The sequence below is a fragment of the Ammospiza nelsoni genome, chromosome 5 (assembly GCF_027579445.1).
Source record: "Ammospiza nelsoni isolate bAmmNel1 chromosome 5, bAmmNel1.pri, whole genome shotgun sequence".
Taxonomy (NCBI): Eukaryota; Metazoa; Chordata; class Aves; order Passeriformes; family Passerellidae; genus Ammospiza; species Ammospiza nelsoni.
This window is the reverse complement of record NC_080637.1, coordinates 945,638-961,829: the sequence shown is the minus strand read 5'-3', so window position 1 is coordinate 961,829 and position 16,192 is coordinate 945,638. Positions and strand designations below refer to the sequence as shown.

Genomic DNA, 16,192 nt, shown 5'->3' with positions numbered 1-16,192 from the left:
AAGAGCTGGAGAGTAAAGAGATAGAGGGACACACAAGGGACACAGGCAGATTTTATGCCAAGGGGAGAGGGACAGGACAGGAATTCTGATGTGCACCAGAGGTAGGGAAGGATTTTATTCTCTGACAAACAAATTGAGCTGAGATGATCCAAATGGCAGCAGAGCAGAGCCCTGAGGGAATTCTTCCCCATTCCTTGTGGGAATTCCTCCCCATTCCCTGTGGGAATTCCATTCTCCCATTCCCCCATGGGAATTCCTCCCTGTTCCCTCTGGAGATTCCTTCCTGTTCCCCGTGGGGATTCCCTCCCCATTCCCTGCAGGAATTCCTCCCTATTCCATGTGGGAATTCCTCCCTGTTCCCTGTGGGAATTCCTCCCTGTTTCCTGCAGGAATTCCTCCCCATTCCCATGGCAATCCCTCCCCTTTCCCATTGGAATCCCTCCCCGTTCCCCTGGGATCCCTCTCACCCATCCAGGATGGATTCCCTGCAGCAGTAGAGGTTGTCAAACTTCTGCTTGGTGACGGAGTCGTTGACGTTCATGGCTGGCACGCAGAGCTTCCCTGCCTTGGAGAGCTGGTACAGCCTGGCACGGGCACAGAGCCAGGGGTTATCCAGGGAATTCAGCCCTGCTCTCAGGGGATTGGGGATGGGAAGGGCCCTAAAGATCAGCCTGGCCATGGCAGGGGCACTGGACACCATCCCAGTGCCCAGCCTGGCCTTGGGCACTGCAGGGATCAGGGGCAGCCCCAGCTGCTGTGGCAATGCCAGCCCAGGCAGGAATTCCTCATTGCCAAGATGCCACCCATGGCTGCCCTCTGGCAGTGGGAGCCATTCCCTGTGTGCTGTCCCTGCAGGCCTTGTCCCCAGTCCCTCTGCAGCTCTCCTGGAGCCCCTGGAATGTGCTGGAAGCTCTCTCTGGAGCCTTCCCTCCTCCAGCATCCCTCTGCTCTCAGCTCTGGGCACAGACCCAACTCCCCATAGCAGGAAAATCACTAAAAATTAATTCAAACACCTCACTGTGGCTCTTTTTTCAAGAGAGTCTGAAAATCCTGTTCCTGCTCCAGCCCTGGGGAAGGAGAACCTGCCTTTGGAAATCTCTTCTTCCCACACTGGGATTTCAGATCCTAAAAATATCCCCAGTCCTCCTGCTGACCCCACTGGTGCAGAGCTGGAGCCATTTCCCTGTTTCACACATTTCATTTCCCTGCTCCAGGAGCTGCCTGAGCCTCTGGCCAAGCTCTGATCAGCTCAGAGCTGCAGCCAAGCCTTTCCCCTGCAAGGACTCAGCCAACAGTGCTGCTCTCCTCAGTTCCCTGGCACCTGGGATGGGACGAATTCCATGGAAAAGCTCCTGTGACACCTCCCAGCCCCCAGAGCTGCTCCCACCCAGCTCTGCTCCTGCCAGGGACTCAGGGATTTCATTCACTCATCCCTCAGGTTCTCCCTTCCCCAGAAACAGCTCAGCTCCTCTTCCCAAACCTCACTTCTACCCACGGATTTAGGGCAGGGCTGCGCTCCTCATCCCTCCTGTTCCATCTCCACTCAGGTGGGAGCCTCTCCTCCCTCCCACCCCAGGAGGGGCTCCTGCTCCTCGTGGGAGCTCAGAGCAGAAACTGCTTTAATCCTGCCCAGATTGAAGCAGTTTCCATGCCAAGCCAGGCCTGGGAAAGCAGAGCCCAGCTGCTGGAGGCTGAGCTCAGCTGTGGGGCTGAGTCCTGAACCAAACCTGTGCACCCCGGTGACGCTCTCCTCCACGATGCCCTTGATCTTCTTGAACATGTTGGGGTATTTCTTGTAGATCCAGTGGGTGAGATCCCCCCCATCATCCAGGATCTGGAATGGAAACAGCCACAGAGTCACTGGGGCTGGCAGGGAGCCACTGCTGGAACAAAAACACTGGAGGTGAGTGAGGAGAGAGAGGAAAACTCTGGAAAACTGCCCTGGGAAGGGCAGGCAGGAAAACAACTCAGCCCCAGGAATCTCAGAATTCCAGGGAAAAGAGAGGTCCAAGAGCTTGGCCAGTCTTATGTGTGTGGAAACACCTGGAATGGCACCCAGGGGAGGTGCTGGGCCCAGAGGGGGCCTCTGGAGAAGAAAAGGTCCAAAAAAAGGAAAAAACCCAAATGTGGAATTTGCCACATCCTCCTGCCCCCAGGAGGCCCCGTGGCCTGGGGCAAGGTGGGAAGGGTGAAAACCCTGCTGGATTCCAGGGAAAGCAGGAGCAGAGCTCACCCAGGGCAGGGGAGGATCCTGCTGGATTCCAGGGAAAGCAGGAGCAGAGCTCACCCAGGGCAGGGGAGGATCCTGCTGGATTCCAGGGAAAGCAGGAGCAGAGCTCACCCAGGGCAGGGGGAGTGCTCAGGGGCTGCACAGGGGGACAGCAACACGGCCACCATCAGCCTCAGGGCCACCATCATCATCATCATCATCCTTGCACATTCCTCACACTGATGTCAAAGAATTTTCACTGCATCATCACCATCATCATCATCATCATCATCATCATCATCATCATCATCATCTCACTCTTTGCACATTCCCTACACCAAAGACTTCTCACTGCATCCTCCTCCTCCTTCTCTTTCCATATTCCATATACTGAGATCAAAGACTTCTCACTTCATCATCATCATCCTCATCCCTGCATATTCCACACACTGATGTCAAAGACTTTTCACTGTGTCGTCATCATCATCATCATCCTCATCCTCATCCCACTCTTTGCACATTCCCTATACCAAAGTCAAAGATTTCTCACTGCATCCTCCTCTTCCTCCTCCTTCTCCTCCTCTTTCCATATTCCTTACACTAAGGTCAAAGACTTCTCACTTCATCATCACCATCATCATCATCTTCATCCTCTTCTTTGCATGTTACCTACTCCAATGCAAGGAACTCCAACGGCATCATCATCCTCATCATCCTCATCATCCTTCTATATTCCATACACTGATGTCAAAGACTTTTCACTGCATCATCATCATCATCATTATCATTATCATCATCATCATCCTCATCCCACTCTTTGCACATTCCCTACACCAAAGTCAAAGATTTCTCACTGCATCCTCCTCCTCCTTCTTTTCCTCCTCCTCTTTCCATATTCCTTACACTGAGGTCAAAGACTTCTCACTTCATCATCACCATCATCATCATCATCATCATCTTCTTCATCCTCTTCTTTTCATGTTCCCTAGTCCAAGGAATCCTGACTGCATCATCATCATCATCCTTCTATATTCCATACACTGATGTCAAAGACTTTTCACTGCATCATTGTCCTCCTCATCCTCCTCCTCCTCCTCCAAGATTTCTCACTTCATCATCATCAATCATCATCATCATCATCATCAATTATCATCACCCCATGGTGATTCCTTCCCACGGGATTCCAGGGAGGCTTCAGGGATTCCCTGCTCTCCCAGCTCTGCCCTGAGGCCAGCAAAGGGGCCCTGCCCTGAGGCATCTCCCAGATTTTCCCCACCCCAGAGCAGCAGGAGTGCAAGGACGTGGCTTGCAGGGATTTGGGGAATTCTGGGTGTCCCAGAAGCCCAGCCCTGGGTGGAAGCGTCCCTGTCCCCGCCCGTCTGCTGCACTTGGAGCTCGGTGGGGACCCTCCGGAGCCTTCCCAGGGAAAAGGAGCTGTCCCTCTCCTGGCACAGGGGTGACACTGCCCAGCTCTGCTGGGGGCTTTGTGGGGCCACCACGCTGCCACCCAGGGACACAGAGCTCCTTGGGAACGTTCTGCTCCCACCTTTTCCGGAATTCTGGAATTTCCGCTGCAGTGAGCGCCGGGAGCAGCTGCTCCTGCAGAGCTCCTGGGAGCACAGGGTGTCCCCAGGGAATCCATCCCCAGCTCCGTGTCCCATCCACGGGCTGGGAAGGGTTAAGTGGAACTGGGAGCTCTGCTGGGCCAGCCAGGGAGGAATGTGGAATTCAGAATCCGGAATTCCCTGCCTCCCAGGACTCCTCATTTCATTAATCCCTGCTTAATGTTTAATGTTTAATCCTCTTCCAAGAGAGAATCCAGCCCTTGCCAGGTTTCCCTTTCCCAGGGGAACAGGGCATGGAAACTCCACAGAGAGATCCCTGGAGGGGCTGGGAGGTCACCTAGGTGTGGCACCCCAATATCCAACAGCCCATCCCACATTCCTGCAGTATTCCCAGCTTTTTGCAGGTTTGGCCTCATTTTTTTTCTTCCAAGCAGGTTTGGGGTTTTTTTTTTTTTTTGGGGGGGGGGGTAAAACCACTTTATTTGAGAAAGAAGTATTTTTTCCTGGAGAAAAGCAGCCTTGGCAGCCCCGGAGCTTCTCTCCCAGCTCCCTTCCTCAGCCCTTCCATCCAATGTTTTCTCCAGCAGAAAATCCCTAGAGAGGCTTTTCCATGAAGGAAACCCTGCAGATTTCATATTTTCCAGGAAAAATCCCTTTTCTGAACCATTCCTGTCCAGAGGGACCCTTCCCCTGAAGGTCAGAATTCCCAGAGCCCCCCATGAAGGATTCCCAGAATGGAATGGCCACGAACTGGCCCCATGTCCAAGGACCAGGGAGCAATGATGGGGAAACTGAGGGTGGCACAGAATTCCCAGAGCAGCGGGGGCTGCCCCTGCATGCCTGGAATGTGAGAGCCAGGCTGGATGGGGCTAGAGCAGCCTGGGATGGTGGGAGGTGTCCCTGTGGAACCCAAACCATTCCATAATTCCATGACTTTAAGATTCTTCTCACACCCTGCTCCTCACCCAGTGTCCTATTTCTTATCTCTAAACCCATTTATAATAATTTCTTATCTCTAAAACCACAGATCTCCAAAATCCAGCAGAATCTCTGGGAACAGCTCCAAGATCCTGGTGCTCCCTCCATCATTTCCATGCTCCAGGAGCAGGTCTGAAATCAGTCCCAGAATGAAGAGATCCTGGGAAAGCAAAATCTGCATTTTCTGGGACTCTGACTTGCTCCAAAAGTGACATTTTGGATGGGAAATGATTCCTCAAAGAGCAGAACAAAGCTGCTCTCAGGTCTAGACTCAGTCTGATACCTCGGGGGTGGATTTCTTTGACATTCCTGGTTCTTTTTAAAGGTGACAGTGACTGGAAGGGACAAAAATCCCACCTCAAACGAGCCAATATTGGCAAAAACCCAACCCAGATCCACGTTTCCACCTTTGATCACTTCCCATATTTAGATCAGGAGCTCCAGGGCTCAAAATCCTTGGGGAAATGTGATGAAAACAGCACATCTGACAGCTGAAAATTATTCTGCTCACCCAATTCCAGTTCCTGCTTTCCCTGGAAACAAGGGCAGGATAAAAAGGGAGCACCTGAGGTTTGTGTGGTTTAAAGTGTGGAAATCATGGAAAAATCTGGGCTTTGTTCCTACAAATCACTTCAGCCAAAGGTGAGAATTTAAGGGTGAAAAGGATGAAAAACTCTTTTCAAAAATACTCATTTGGAGCCATTTTTAGCAGCTTAAACTGCAGCAAGATGCTCCGAAATCAAACAAAACACCCAAAAAGCTGCATTAACACAGCTTCTTTTGGCAGCACTGAAACCAAACCTCACTTGGTGAGATCCAGGAGGTTTTAGCTGCCCTTCCCTTCCCTCTCCAGGTGGGATTTTCCAGGTGGGAGTGTCCCAGGAGTTTCCCAACTCACCATGTTGGGCTGCCAGCCCTCGACGTTGACGCAGCGGTCGATGCACCACCAGAAATCGTCCTCGGATTCGCCCTTCCAAGCAAACACTGGGAACCCTGGCAGGGAAGGACAGGGGGTTAAGGCAGGAAAATCCCATGGGAATCAGCTCCTGGACACTGATTCATTAATTCATGTGTTAATTTCATACATTCAATTATTACTCAGCTCCAGCCAGCAAGACCCACAGTGGGTTTGGCTTCTTCTGGGTGTCAGCCAGGTGAATTCTCTGACTTTATCCAGTAAAATCCTTGGGCTTACTCAGGTAAAACCCCTGGAATTATCAAGGTAAAATCCCTGGAATTATCCAGGTAAAATCCCTGGATTTATCCAGGTAAAATCCCTGGACTTGCTGAGGTAAAACCCCTGGAATTATCTAGGTAAAATCCATGGACTTGCCCAGGTAAAACCTCTGGACTTGCCCAGGTAAAACCCCTGGACATGCCCAGGTAAAATCCTTGGCCTCACTCAGGTAAAATCCCGGGTCTTATCCAGGTAAAATCCTTGGCCTCATCCAGGTATAATCCTTGGCTTGACCCAGGTAAAATCTTTGGTCTCATCCAGGTAAAACCCCTGGACTTATCCAGATAAAACCGTTGAATTTACCCAGGTAAAATCCTTGATATGACCCAGGTGAAACCACTGAACTTATCCAGGTAAAACTCCTGGAATTATCCAGGTAAAACCCTTGGACTTATCCAGGTAAATCTCCTGACTTTGCCAAGTTAAATCCCTGAGTGTATCCAGGTAAAATCCCTGGCCTCACCCAGGTAAAATCCCTGGATTTATCTGGGTAAAATCCTTGGCATTACCCAGGTAAAACCCCTGGCCTTACCCAGGTAAAACCCCTGGATTTATCTGGGTAAAACCCCATGTCTTATCCAGGTGAAACTCTTGGTCTTTTCCATGTAAAATCCCTGGTTTTGCCCAGGTAAAATTCCTGTCATTGTCCAGGTAAAATTCCTGGATTTAGCCAGGTAAAACCCTTGGATTTACCCGAGTAAAATCCCTGGTTTTATCCAGGTAAAATCCTTGGCCTTACCCAGGTAAAGTCCCTGGATTTATCCAGATAAAACCCTTGGCATGACCCAGGTAAAACCCTTGGACTTATCCAGGTAAATCTCCCGACTTTGCCAAGTTAAATCCCTGACTGTATCCAGGTAAAATCCTTGGCCTTTCCCAGGTAAAATCCTTGGCATTGCCCAGGTAAAACCCTTGGATTTATCCAAGTAAAATCCTTGGCATTACCCAGGGAAAACCCTTGGATTTACCCAGATAAAACTCCATGTATTATCTAGGTGAAACTCTTGGTCTTTTCCATGTAAAATCCCTGGTTTTGCCCATGTAAAACTCCTGTCATTACCCAGGTAAAATCCCTGGCCATATCCAGGTTAAAACCTGTGGTAAAATCCTGGTTTTAGGGAAAACCCCTGGATTTAGCCAGGTAAACCCCTGGATACACCCAGGATTTCCCAGGTAACCCCCACACGCTCAGTTTCTGCTCTGTAAATCACATTCCCCCCAAAATTCTCTCTTTCACATGAGTTATGCCCCAAATTATAGAATTTAAACTCAGTTTCATTTCTCTGAGCAAAACAACTTCCAGCTTCAGCTCATAAATGACATTTTTACCAAGGATTTTACCTGGGCAAGACCAAAGATTTTACCTGGGTAAGGCAAGGGGTTTTTCCTGGATAACTCTAGAAAAAAACCCAAAACATTCCAAGAGTTCCAGAGCTTTAGAAAGGGGTGATTTTGTGCTGTAGGTTTATTCTAAATTGAAGAGAATGCAAGGAAAAAGCCTCAAAGGGGTGATAAATGATCTAAAAATGATGGGGCAGCAAAAATTCCCTAGAAAATGCAGTAGGAATTCCTTACAGAATGCAGGAGGAATTCCCTATAAAATGCAGGATGAATTCTCCATAAAATCCAGGAACCCTCTATAAAATGCAGGAGAAATTCCCTGTAAAATCTAAGAGGAATTCCCTATAAAATCCAGGAGGAACTCCCTATAAAACCCAAGAGGAATTCCTTATAGAATGCAGGAGGAATTCCCTATAAAGTCCAGCAGAAATTCCCTATAAAATGCAGCAGGAATTCCTTATTGAATGCGGGAGGAATTCCCTATGAAATCCAGGAGGAATTCCCTATAAAATCCAGGAGAAATTCCCTATAAAACCCAGGAGAAATTCCCTACAAATCCAAGTAGAAATTCCGTATAAATCCCAATAGAAATTCCCCATAAAATGCAGGAGGAATTTCCTATAAATGCAGGAGGAATTCCCTATAAAACACAGTAGAAATCCCCTATAAATCCCAGGAGGAATTCCCTATAAATCCCAGGAGCAATTCCCTATAAATCCCAGTAGGAATTCCCTCTAAATCCCTGGAGGAATTCCCTATAAATCCCAATAGAAATTCTCTATAAATCCAGAAGAAATTCCCTATAAATCCCAGGAGGAATTCCCTATAAAGTCCAGAAAAAATTCCCTATAAAACCTGGGAGAAATTCCCTATAAATCCCAGTAGAAATTCCGTATAAAGTCCAGGAGGAACTCCCTATAAATGCAGTAGGAATTCCCTATAAAACCCAGGAGGAATTCCCTGTAAATCCAGGAGGAATTCCCTGTAAAACTCAGCAGAAATTCCCTATAAAACCTGGGAGAAATTCCCTATAAATCCCAGTAGAAATTCCGTATAAAGTCCAGGAGGAACTCCCTATAAATGCAGTAGGAATTCCCTATAAAACCCAGGAGGAATTCCCTGTAAATCCCAGGAGGTATTCCCTGTAAAACTCAGTAGAAATTCCCTATAAAACCTGGGAGAAATTCCCTATAAATCCCAGTAGAAATTCCGTATAAAGTCCAGGAGGAACTCCCTATAAATGCAGTAGGAATTCCCTATAAAACCCAGGAGGAATTCCCTGTAAAACTCAGTAGAAATTCCCTATAAAACCTGGGAGAAATTCCCTATAAATCCCAGTAGAAATTCCCTATAAAGTCCAGAAGAAATTCCCTATAGAACCCAGTAGAAATTCCCTTTAAAATCCAGTAGAAATTCTCTATAAATCCAGTAGAAATTCCCTATAAATCCCAGCAGGAATTCCCTGTAAATCCCAGCAGGAATTCGCTATAAATCCAGTAGAAATTCCCTATAAATGCAGGAGGAATTCCCGGTCCGTACCGCTCTCGGCCAGCGCCGCCGCCACCTCGTTGAGGGTGGAGTAGATGTTGCAGGCGGCCCAGCGGCACTGAGCGCCCAGGGCTCCCAGCGTCTCCATCAGCACCTGCACAAACACACGGAAATCAGCAAAAATCGGGGGTTATTTACACAAACACACGGAAATCAGCCAAATCGGGGGTTATTTACACAAACACACGGAAATCAGCCAAATCGGGGGTTATTTACACAAACACCAGGGAAATCAGCAAAAATCAGGGGTTATTTACACAAACACCAGGGAAATCAGCCAAATTGGGGGTTATTTACACAAACACCAGGGAAATCAGCCAAATTGGGGGTTATTTACACAAATACCAGGGAAATCAGCCAAATCGGGGGTTATTTACACAAACACATGGAAATCAGCAAAAACTGGGGTTTATCTGCAAAAACACCATGGAAATCAGCAAAATCGGGGGTTATTTACACAAACACCACAGAAATCAGCAACATTGGGGGTTATTTACAGAAACACCATGGAAATCAGCAACATTGGGGTTTATCTGCAAAAACACCAGTGGGAATGCCCAATTTGGTGTCAGTTTAGGGGATGAGCAGTGGGAATGGCCTGTTTGGGATCGGTTTTTGGGATGAGCAGTGGGAATGGCCTGTTTGGGATCAGTTTATGAGATGAGTAATGGGAATGTCCTGTGTGGGGTCAGTTTAGGGAATGAGCAGTGGGAATGGCGTGTTTGGGGTCAGTTTAGGGGATGAGCAGTGGAAATGCCCTGTTTGGGGTCAGTTTAGGGGATGAGCAGTGGGAATGCCCTGTTTGGGATCAGTTTAGGGGATGAGCAGTGGGAATGCCCTGTTTGGGATCAGTTTAGGGGATGAGTAAAGGGAATGTCCTGTGTGGGGTCAGTTTAGGGGATGAGCAGTGGAAATGCCCTGTTTGGGGTCAGTTTAGGGGATGAGCAGTGGGAATGCCCTGTTTGGGGTCAGTTTAGGGGATGAGCAGTGGGAATGCCCTGTTTGGGTTTGGGATCGGGCTCTCACCGCTGTCTGTGCTGTGATGTGAGTGCAGCCCACAATCTTGGCCCCAGCCAGGGGCTTCTCCCCCTGAGCTCTCTTCCTCAGAGCCATCAGCGCTGGCATCTCTGCGAGGAAAATGGGAAAAGGAAAATTGGGATGGGGTGGGAACAGCTCAGGAGGAACACCTGGCATTCCCATAAACTTACACAGCATCAAAACAGCCAAAGCCTCCACAGCAAACACACCAAAATCTCCGAAACCCAAACACATCAAAATCCTCAAATCCCAAACACAACAAAATCCCCAAATTCCTCTGGAGTTTTCTCTGTTATGTTCAAATTTCTGCCCCCAGGTGAGGCTGCAGGAAAATCTGCTTTGGGCTGAGGATTTGGGATTTGCTGCTCCACCTCTCCAACATCCAACACAAATCCTGCCTGGCCTTTGTTTTTTTTATTTTTTGGAGGTAAACAAGCTAAACCAAAATTGTGATGTTTATGGGATGGATTTCATCTTTTATACTGATTTAACAAAATGAGTTTGATTGTAGAGTACTCCTAACCCTGTAACTCCTTTTCCATCCCCAAAATCCTATGGACGCTTCCCCATCCCAACAGGAATGGGGTCAAGAATGCCTGCCTGGTGTTCCCATGAATTTGAATGGCTGTGGCAGCTTCAAAACAGCCAAAGCCTTGAGAGAAAACCCCAAATCCATCAAAATTACCCCAAATCCCGCTGGATTTTTCCTTATTTTATTCAAATTTTTGCCTCACAGCTGAGGCTGCAGGAAAATCAGCTTTGGGCTGAGGATTTGGGATTTGCTGATTTGCTCCACCTCTCCAATATCCAAACCCTGCCTGGCCTTTTTTTTTTTTTTTTTTTGAGGTAATCAAGCTAAACCAAAATTGTGATGTTTATGGGATGGATTTCATCTTTCCTACTGATTTAACAAAATAACTTCGACCATAGAATAGTCTTCTAATGGTTGGAACTACACAGCACAACCCTGTAACTTCTTTCCCATCCCCCAAAATCCCACAGAAGCTTTCCCATCCCCCAAAATCCCACAGAAGCTTTCTCATCCCCCAAAATCCCACAGCTTTCCAATCCCCCAAACACCACAGAAGCTTTCCCATCCCCCAGAATTCCATAGAAATTGTCCCAACCCCCAAAATCCCACAGAAGCTCTCACAACCCCCAAAATCCCAGAGAAACTTTCTCAACTCCCAAAATTCCACAGAGGCTTTCCCAACCCCTAAAACCCCACAGAAGCTTTTCCAACTCCCAAAATCCCACAGCTTTCCAATCCCCAAAACCCCACAGAAGCTTTCCCAACCCCCAAAACCCCACAGAAGCTTTCCCATCCCAACAATCTGGGGGCAGGAGGAGCCCCGAGGGGCAGAGGAGGGACCCTTACCCTGCTCGGCGATCTCGATCTCGCGGCGCCCGAACTCGGCCTGTTTGATGTTCTTGACGCAGAAGTCGCTGCTGCCCTTGGAGTTCTTCTGCTGCTTGTCCCTCGGCGAGGTCTCATCGTCGGAGCTGTCCGTGCAGGAGGCAGCTGCAGGGAGCAGGGCAGGTCAGCAACGGGGGAAAACGTTCCCCAAATCCCCAGCACCCACAGGGAAGGGTGAGGGTGGCCCACAGAGGGTGTCCATGGATGTCCATCCATCCCAGCTCCATCCACCCCCAGATGGGATCTCTCCTTCTCCTCACAAGGGGAATTTTCTCAGCTGGATTTACCTGGGATGAATTTTTAATTCTCACTGACCTCTACTTCAACACTACAGCAGAGGTGATGGGATTGAGCACTGCCTGGTTCCCACAGGGGTTCATCTCCATGGCCTTCTCCCACCTCTCTTCCCAAAGTTCTCCCACCTCTCTTCCCAAAGTTCTCCCACCTCTCTTCCCAAAGTCTCCCACATCTTTTCCTAAAGTTCTCCCACCTCTCTTCCCCAAGGTTCTCCCACCTCTCTTCCCCCAAAAGTTCTCCCACGTCTCTTCCCAAAGCTCTCCCACCTCTTCTCAAATGTTCTCTCACCTCTTCCCGCAAAAGTTCTCCCACCTCTCTTCCCCCAGAAGTTTTCCCACTTCTCCAAAGTTCTCCCACCTCTCTTCCCTAAAGTTCTCCCATGTCTCTATCCCAGTTCTCCCACCTCTCTTCCCAAGGTTCTGCCACCTCTCTTCCCCAGCATTCTCCCACCTCTCTTCCCAAAAGTTTTCCCACTTCTCTTCCTGAAATTCAGGCCTCCACAGCTCCAAGACATGCCACAAAATGCCTGCTGAGGTTTAGAGCACTTCCAAACCCAGCAGGAATTGTAATTTCAGACCCTATTCCATCCTGAACAGCCAGGTGAGTTGATTATCCTGTGGGATATTGTGGGATTCCTAATCCTTGGATTTGCTCCATTTTGGTGTTCCTTCATGGTGATGATGAGCTGCTGCTGCTTGGGAGGCTCATGTGGGATGGTTGGAAGGGAGGATAATCCACAAGCCTGGTGTGGATGTCCAGGGAGCTGCTGGCTCCCAACCCTCAGGGTATTTCGGGAATTGTTTGGAAAGCCAGGGATCACCGGATCCTGTCCTGAGCCCCATGGGATGGGACTGAGGGTGTGGATGTGCTGAATTCACTCCAGGATCTATCAATAATTGCCTTCCTTCCTTATCAGTGTGCTCCAAACCTCTGATTATGGAATTAGCCCATGGCAGACACATGGAAGAGCCCTTCATGGAGTCAGAAATCCCCTTTCCCGTTGGATTCCTAAAATCCAGTGTACTTGAATAAAATCACATCCATTTCTGATTGGAGTCATGATGGATTAATCACCACTTTGGATCAGCTGAAGGAATCCTTTGTGCCACATTTTCTGGAATTTGGATTTTGGATTGTGCCACGTTTTCAGATTCTCTGGAATCCTTCCCCACTGGGGGAAACCAAACCTCTCCTTCCATCTTCCAGGACTGGCACCAGCAGCCAGAGAAATGTAATGGGCTCCAAATCCCAGCTCCTCCTCCCTCTCCAGGTGACCCTTCCAGGACCTAAATGGCCATTCCCACATTCCTCATGGAATTGTTCTGCTCCAAGTCCTTCCTCTCCAGCTCCTGTGGTGCTTGTAAACTGAACCTGGGGCCTGGCATCCAATGGTTTTGTGTCCACTCCAGAGGAATTCTGTGGTGGAGCAGCTCCATCCCTGATGGCCCTGGTGGAGCTGGCTGATATTTTGGATCACTGGGAATGATGGACATGGTGATGGATACTCCTCCTTCCACATCCCCAGAGGCCTTGGGAATCCACGGGAGCTGCTCCAGCCAATGGTCAAGATTCCCAGGTTCCACCCCAAACCTGCACTGGGGGAATGGGGCAGCAGGAAGGGGGGAGGTTCTCACAGTGCTGATCCCAGCAGCATTCCCAGAGAGCCACAGCATTCCAGTGGCATCCAGGCCTCGAGCGGGGATGGATTCCAACAGCCCCTTCATTCATTCAGAGTAAATTCAACAATCTTCTACCCTGATCAGCTCCAGGGACATTTCCACACCAAAAACCCCAAAAAAGTTGTTAAACTTTTGGGACCATGGGGTTGTGTTTCCTGCAGGACCCAACAAGCTCCACGCTTTCCCTCCTGGCTCGCGGGAAGGGTTTCAGGATTCCAGGGAAAAAGCTCAGCCTGGGCACTGTGAGTGTGCCAGGCTCCCCCAGAGCTGCCCAGCTCCCCATCCCAGGGAATCAGGAGGGAATTAGGCATTGCTGGAATTTCTCCCCATCCTTGCTGAGTGTTAAGTCCCACCCTGCCAACAACCCCTGAGGGCAGCGGGGCTCCTGCTCTGCTCCCAATCGCAGAGCAGATCCCAAGGGACCAGGAGCCCGGATTAACCACAAAGGGCACCTTGTATAAAACCAAACTCTATGTCAAGGGCCCCAGGATTAATTACTTGGAGGAGGATTAGTTCCTTGGAGAGCGTTAATCTGTGTAGAGGTTGATTTAAAACCACAGAGTTTTGGTTCTGGAGGTTAAAAGTAATTTTTTTGAACAAAAATAATCCTGCCTGGAGTCGCCAGATTTTCATAGGCAGGAGGGTTTATACTATTAAATAAATCTAAAATATAGAAGTGTACATAAAATTGCAGTAATTAAATGAATGCTGATAGTTAATATAACAGCAAACCAAATCTCTAAAAGTCAATTTTGCCTTTGCTTTTCTGTAAAATAAAGAACAACGACTGAAAGGAAAGGATTCCTGTTATTAACTGATGGGACAGTTTCATAAAAATACTCTCCAAAATTGATTAATGAAAACTTCCTCCCTGTGCTTGGCACTCTGTGAGCTATGGAAAACTGAAACATCAATTGGATTATTTGTGTTACACGTTTGTATCTCCGTTCAGAGAGGTTGAGGATTCCACATCCCTGGAGGTGTCCAAGGTTGGAGAAGGCTTGGAGCACCCTGGGACAGTGGGAGGTGTCCCTGCCATGGCAGGGGTGGCACTGGGTGGGCTTTGAGGTCCCTTCCCAACCAAACCAATCCAGGATTCCATGATTTTCATTATCCATGTATTACTTGCAGATTATCGGGCTCCAGGATCCATGTGGGTCCTTCCCAACTCAGGATATTCCACAATTCCATGGTTTCCAAGAGAACAACATAAAAGTGGGTCTCAGGTGACCTGCATCCACGTCCTGGCCAGCAAAGCCCAGGTCAGAGCCTAAACTCAGCCAAGTCTGGCTTTGCTGATATTTGAGGTGAGGTTCCACTTATGGCTGTCTGAACTGGCATCACAAAGGGCAAAAAATGGGCAGCCTGAGCCTGTTACAGGCTCCAAATAAGGACAAAACTGGTTTATTCCCTATAAAACCTTCAAAAATATGAAACACCACCAGGATGAAGTCAGAGGCCTGGAATTCCAGATATTCCTGTCCTAATCCCACCATCAGAAAGTGCCTGTGGTGGGTAACACACATCTATCCCTCCATCATCCATCCATCCGTCCATCCATCCGTCCATCCATCATCCATCCGTCCATCCGTCCATCCATCCATCCATCCATCCATCCATCCATCCATCCATCATCCATCCATCATCCATCCATCCATCCCTCATCCATCCATCCATCCCTCATCCATCCCTCATCCATCCATCCATCATCCATCCATCATCCATCCATCATCCATCATCCATCCATCCATCCATCATCCATCCATCCATCCATCATCCATCCATCCATCCATCCATCCATCCATCCATCCATCCATCATCCATCCATCATCCATCCATCCATCCCCCATCCATCCATCATCCATCCATCCATCCATCCATCCATCCATCCATCCATCCATCCATCCATCCATCTGCCATGTGGGAACTGAAGTCCTCCATCAGGAATGCCAGTCTTGCTCCTTTCATTAGCAGGAAATTGAACATTTGCAGGAGATAATTAACTGCAATTCTGATATTAATTGCAAGGAGAGGAGCAGAATTCCCCAAAGTTGCTGCAGGTTCTTCCAGCTGTGACTTGGGAGCGACCACGGTGACATCAGCCAGGATAAGCAGACTCAGAGTCTGCAGAAATAGTCCCAAACATTCCCAGGTGCTCCAGGATCAGATGGAGTCGTGGATTCCCAACAGAGCCCGGGCTGACGTGCCTCTGAAGAGAACGTGGCATGAGCATTCCTGAATTTCTCTCTTTTCCATGGGAATGCAGTCAGTGCCCGCAGGATGGGTCACCCAGGGGGTGCCCAACCTTTGGGGGGCTCATCCCAACCTCTGGAAGAGACTTTGGAGGTTGCTCCAAGCCTGCAAAACAGCACTAAGGAAGCAGCAAGCCGGGAGCTGGGAAAGGAGATGAGGAACAGTCAGCTTCCCCACAGAAACCGGAATGCAGCCTGGGACTGTGGTGTCCAGGATCAGATCAGAACCTCCATCTTCTGGAGAGCAGCACCTCTGCCAGGAGCTGAGTGACCAGATAACCACAGCTTCTCCAGCTCTGCTCTTCCAGACCTGCTGAGGAATCCAAGAGCTCTCCACAGCCCAGTCCTGTCCCAGCTCGTCTCCAACATCCTTGGCATCATAGGAATGAGTGGAGAAACACCATTCCAAGGAGAGTTCCCAGTTAGGAGGTCTTCTGGCCACCAGCCATGAGCCATCAGGAGCAGCTGGAGCCAGAGTTTCCTGAGATTTTCCAAACTTGCCAGAGCTGAATCAGAGCTTTGAAGCTCCCAGGCTGGGCTGGATGAGGCTTGGAGCAACCTGGGCTAGTGGAAGGTGTCCTTGACAGCAGGGGGTTGGAATGAGGTGAGCTCTGAGGTCCCTGAAACCACC

General features: G+C 49.0%; 1 protein-coding gene across 2 annotated transcripts in view; it reads right to left on the bottom strand.

The window, feature by feature from the left end:
- Window positions 1–16,192, bottom strand: part of AHCYL2 (adenosylhomocysteinase like 2) — a 63,140-nt gene that overhangs the window by 10,190 nt on the left and 36,758 nt on the right. For both annotated transcript variants that reach the window (XM_059472055.1, XM_059472056.1), the window contains exons 3-8: window positions 11,295–11,438; window positions 9,905–10,005; window positions 8,870–8,972; window positions 5,651–5,745; window positions 1,728–1,834; window positions 468–584 (exon numbers count right to left, since the gene is read on the bottom strand). In XM_059472055.1, the coding sequence (XP_059328038.1) occupies window positions 468–584; window positions 1,728–1,834; window positions 5,651–5,745; window positions 8,870–8,972; window positions 9,905–10,005; window positions 11,295–11,438 (667 nt within the window). The remainder of the gene's footprint in view (window positions 1–467; window positions 585–1,727; window positions 1,835–5,650; window positions 5,746–8,869; window positions 8,973–9,904; window positions 10,006–11,294; window positions 11,439–16,192) is intronic.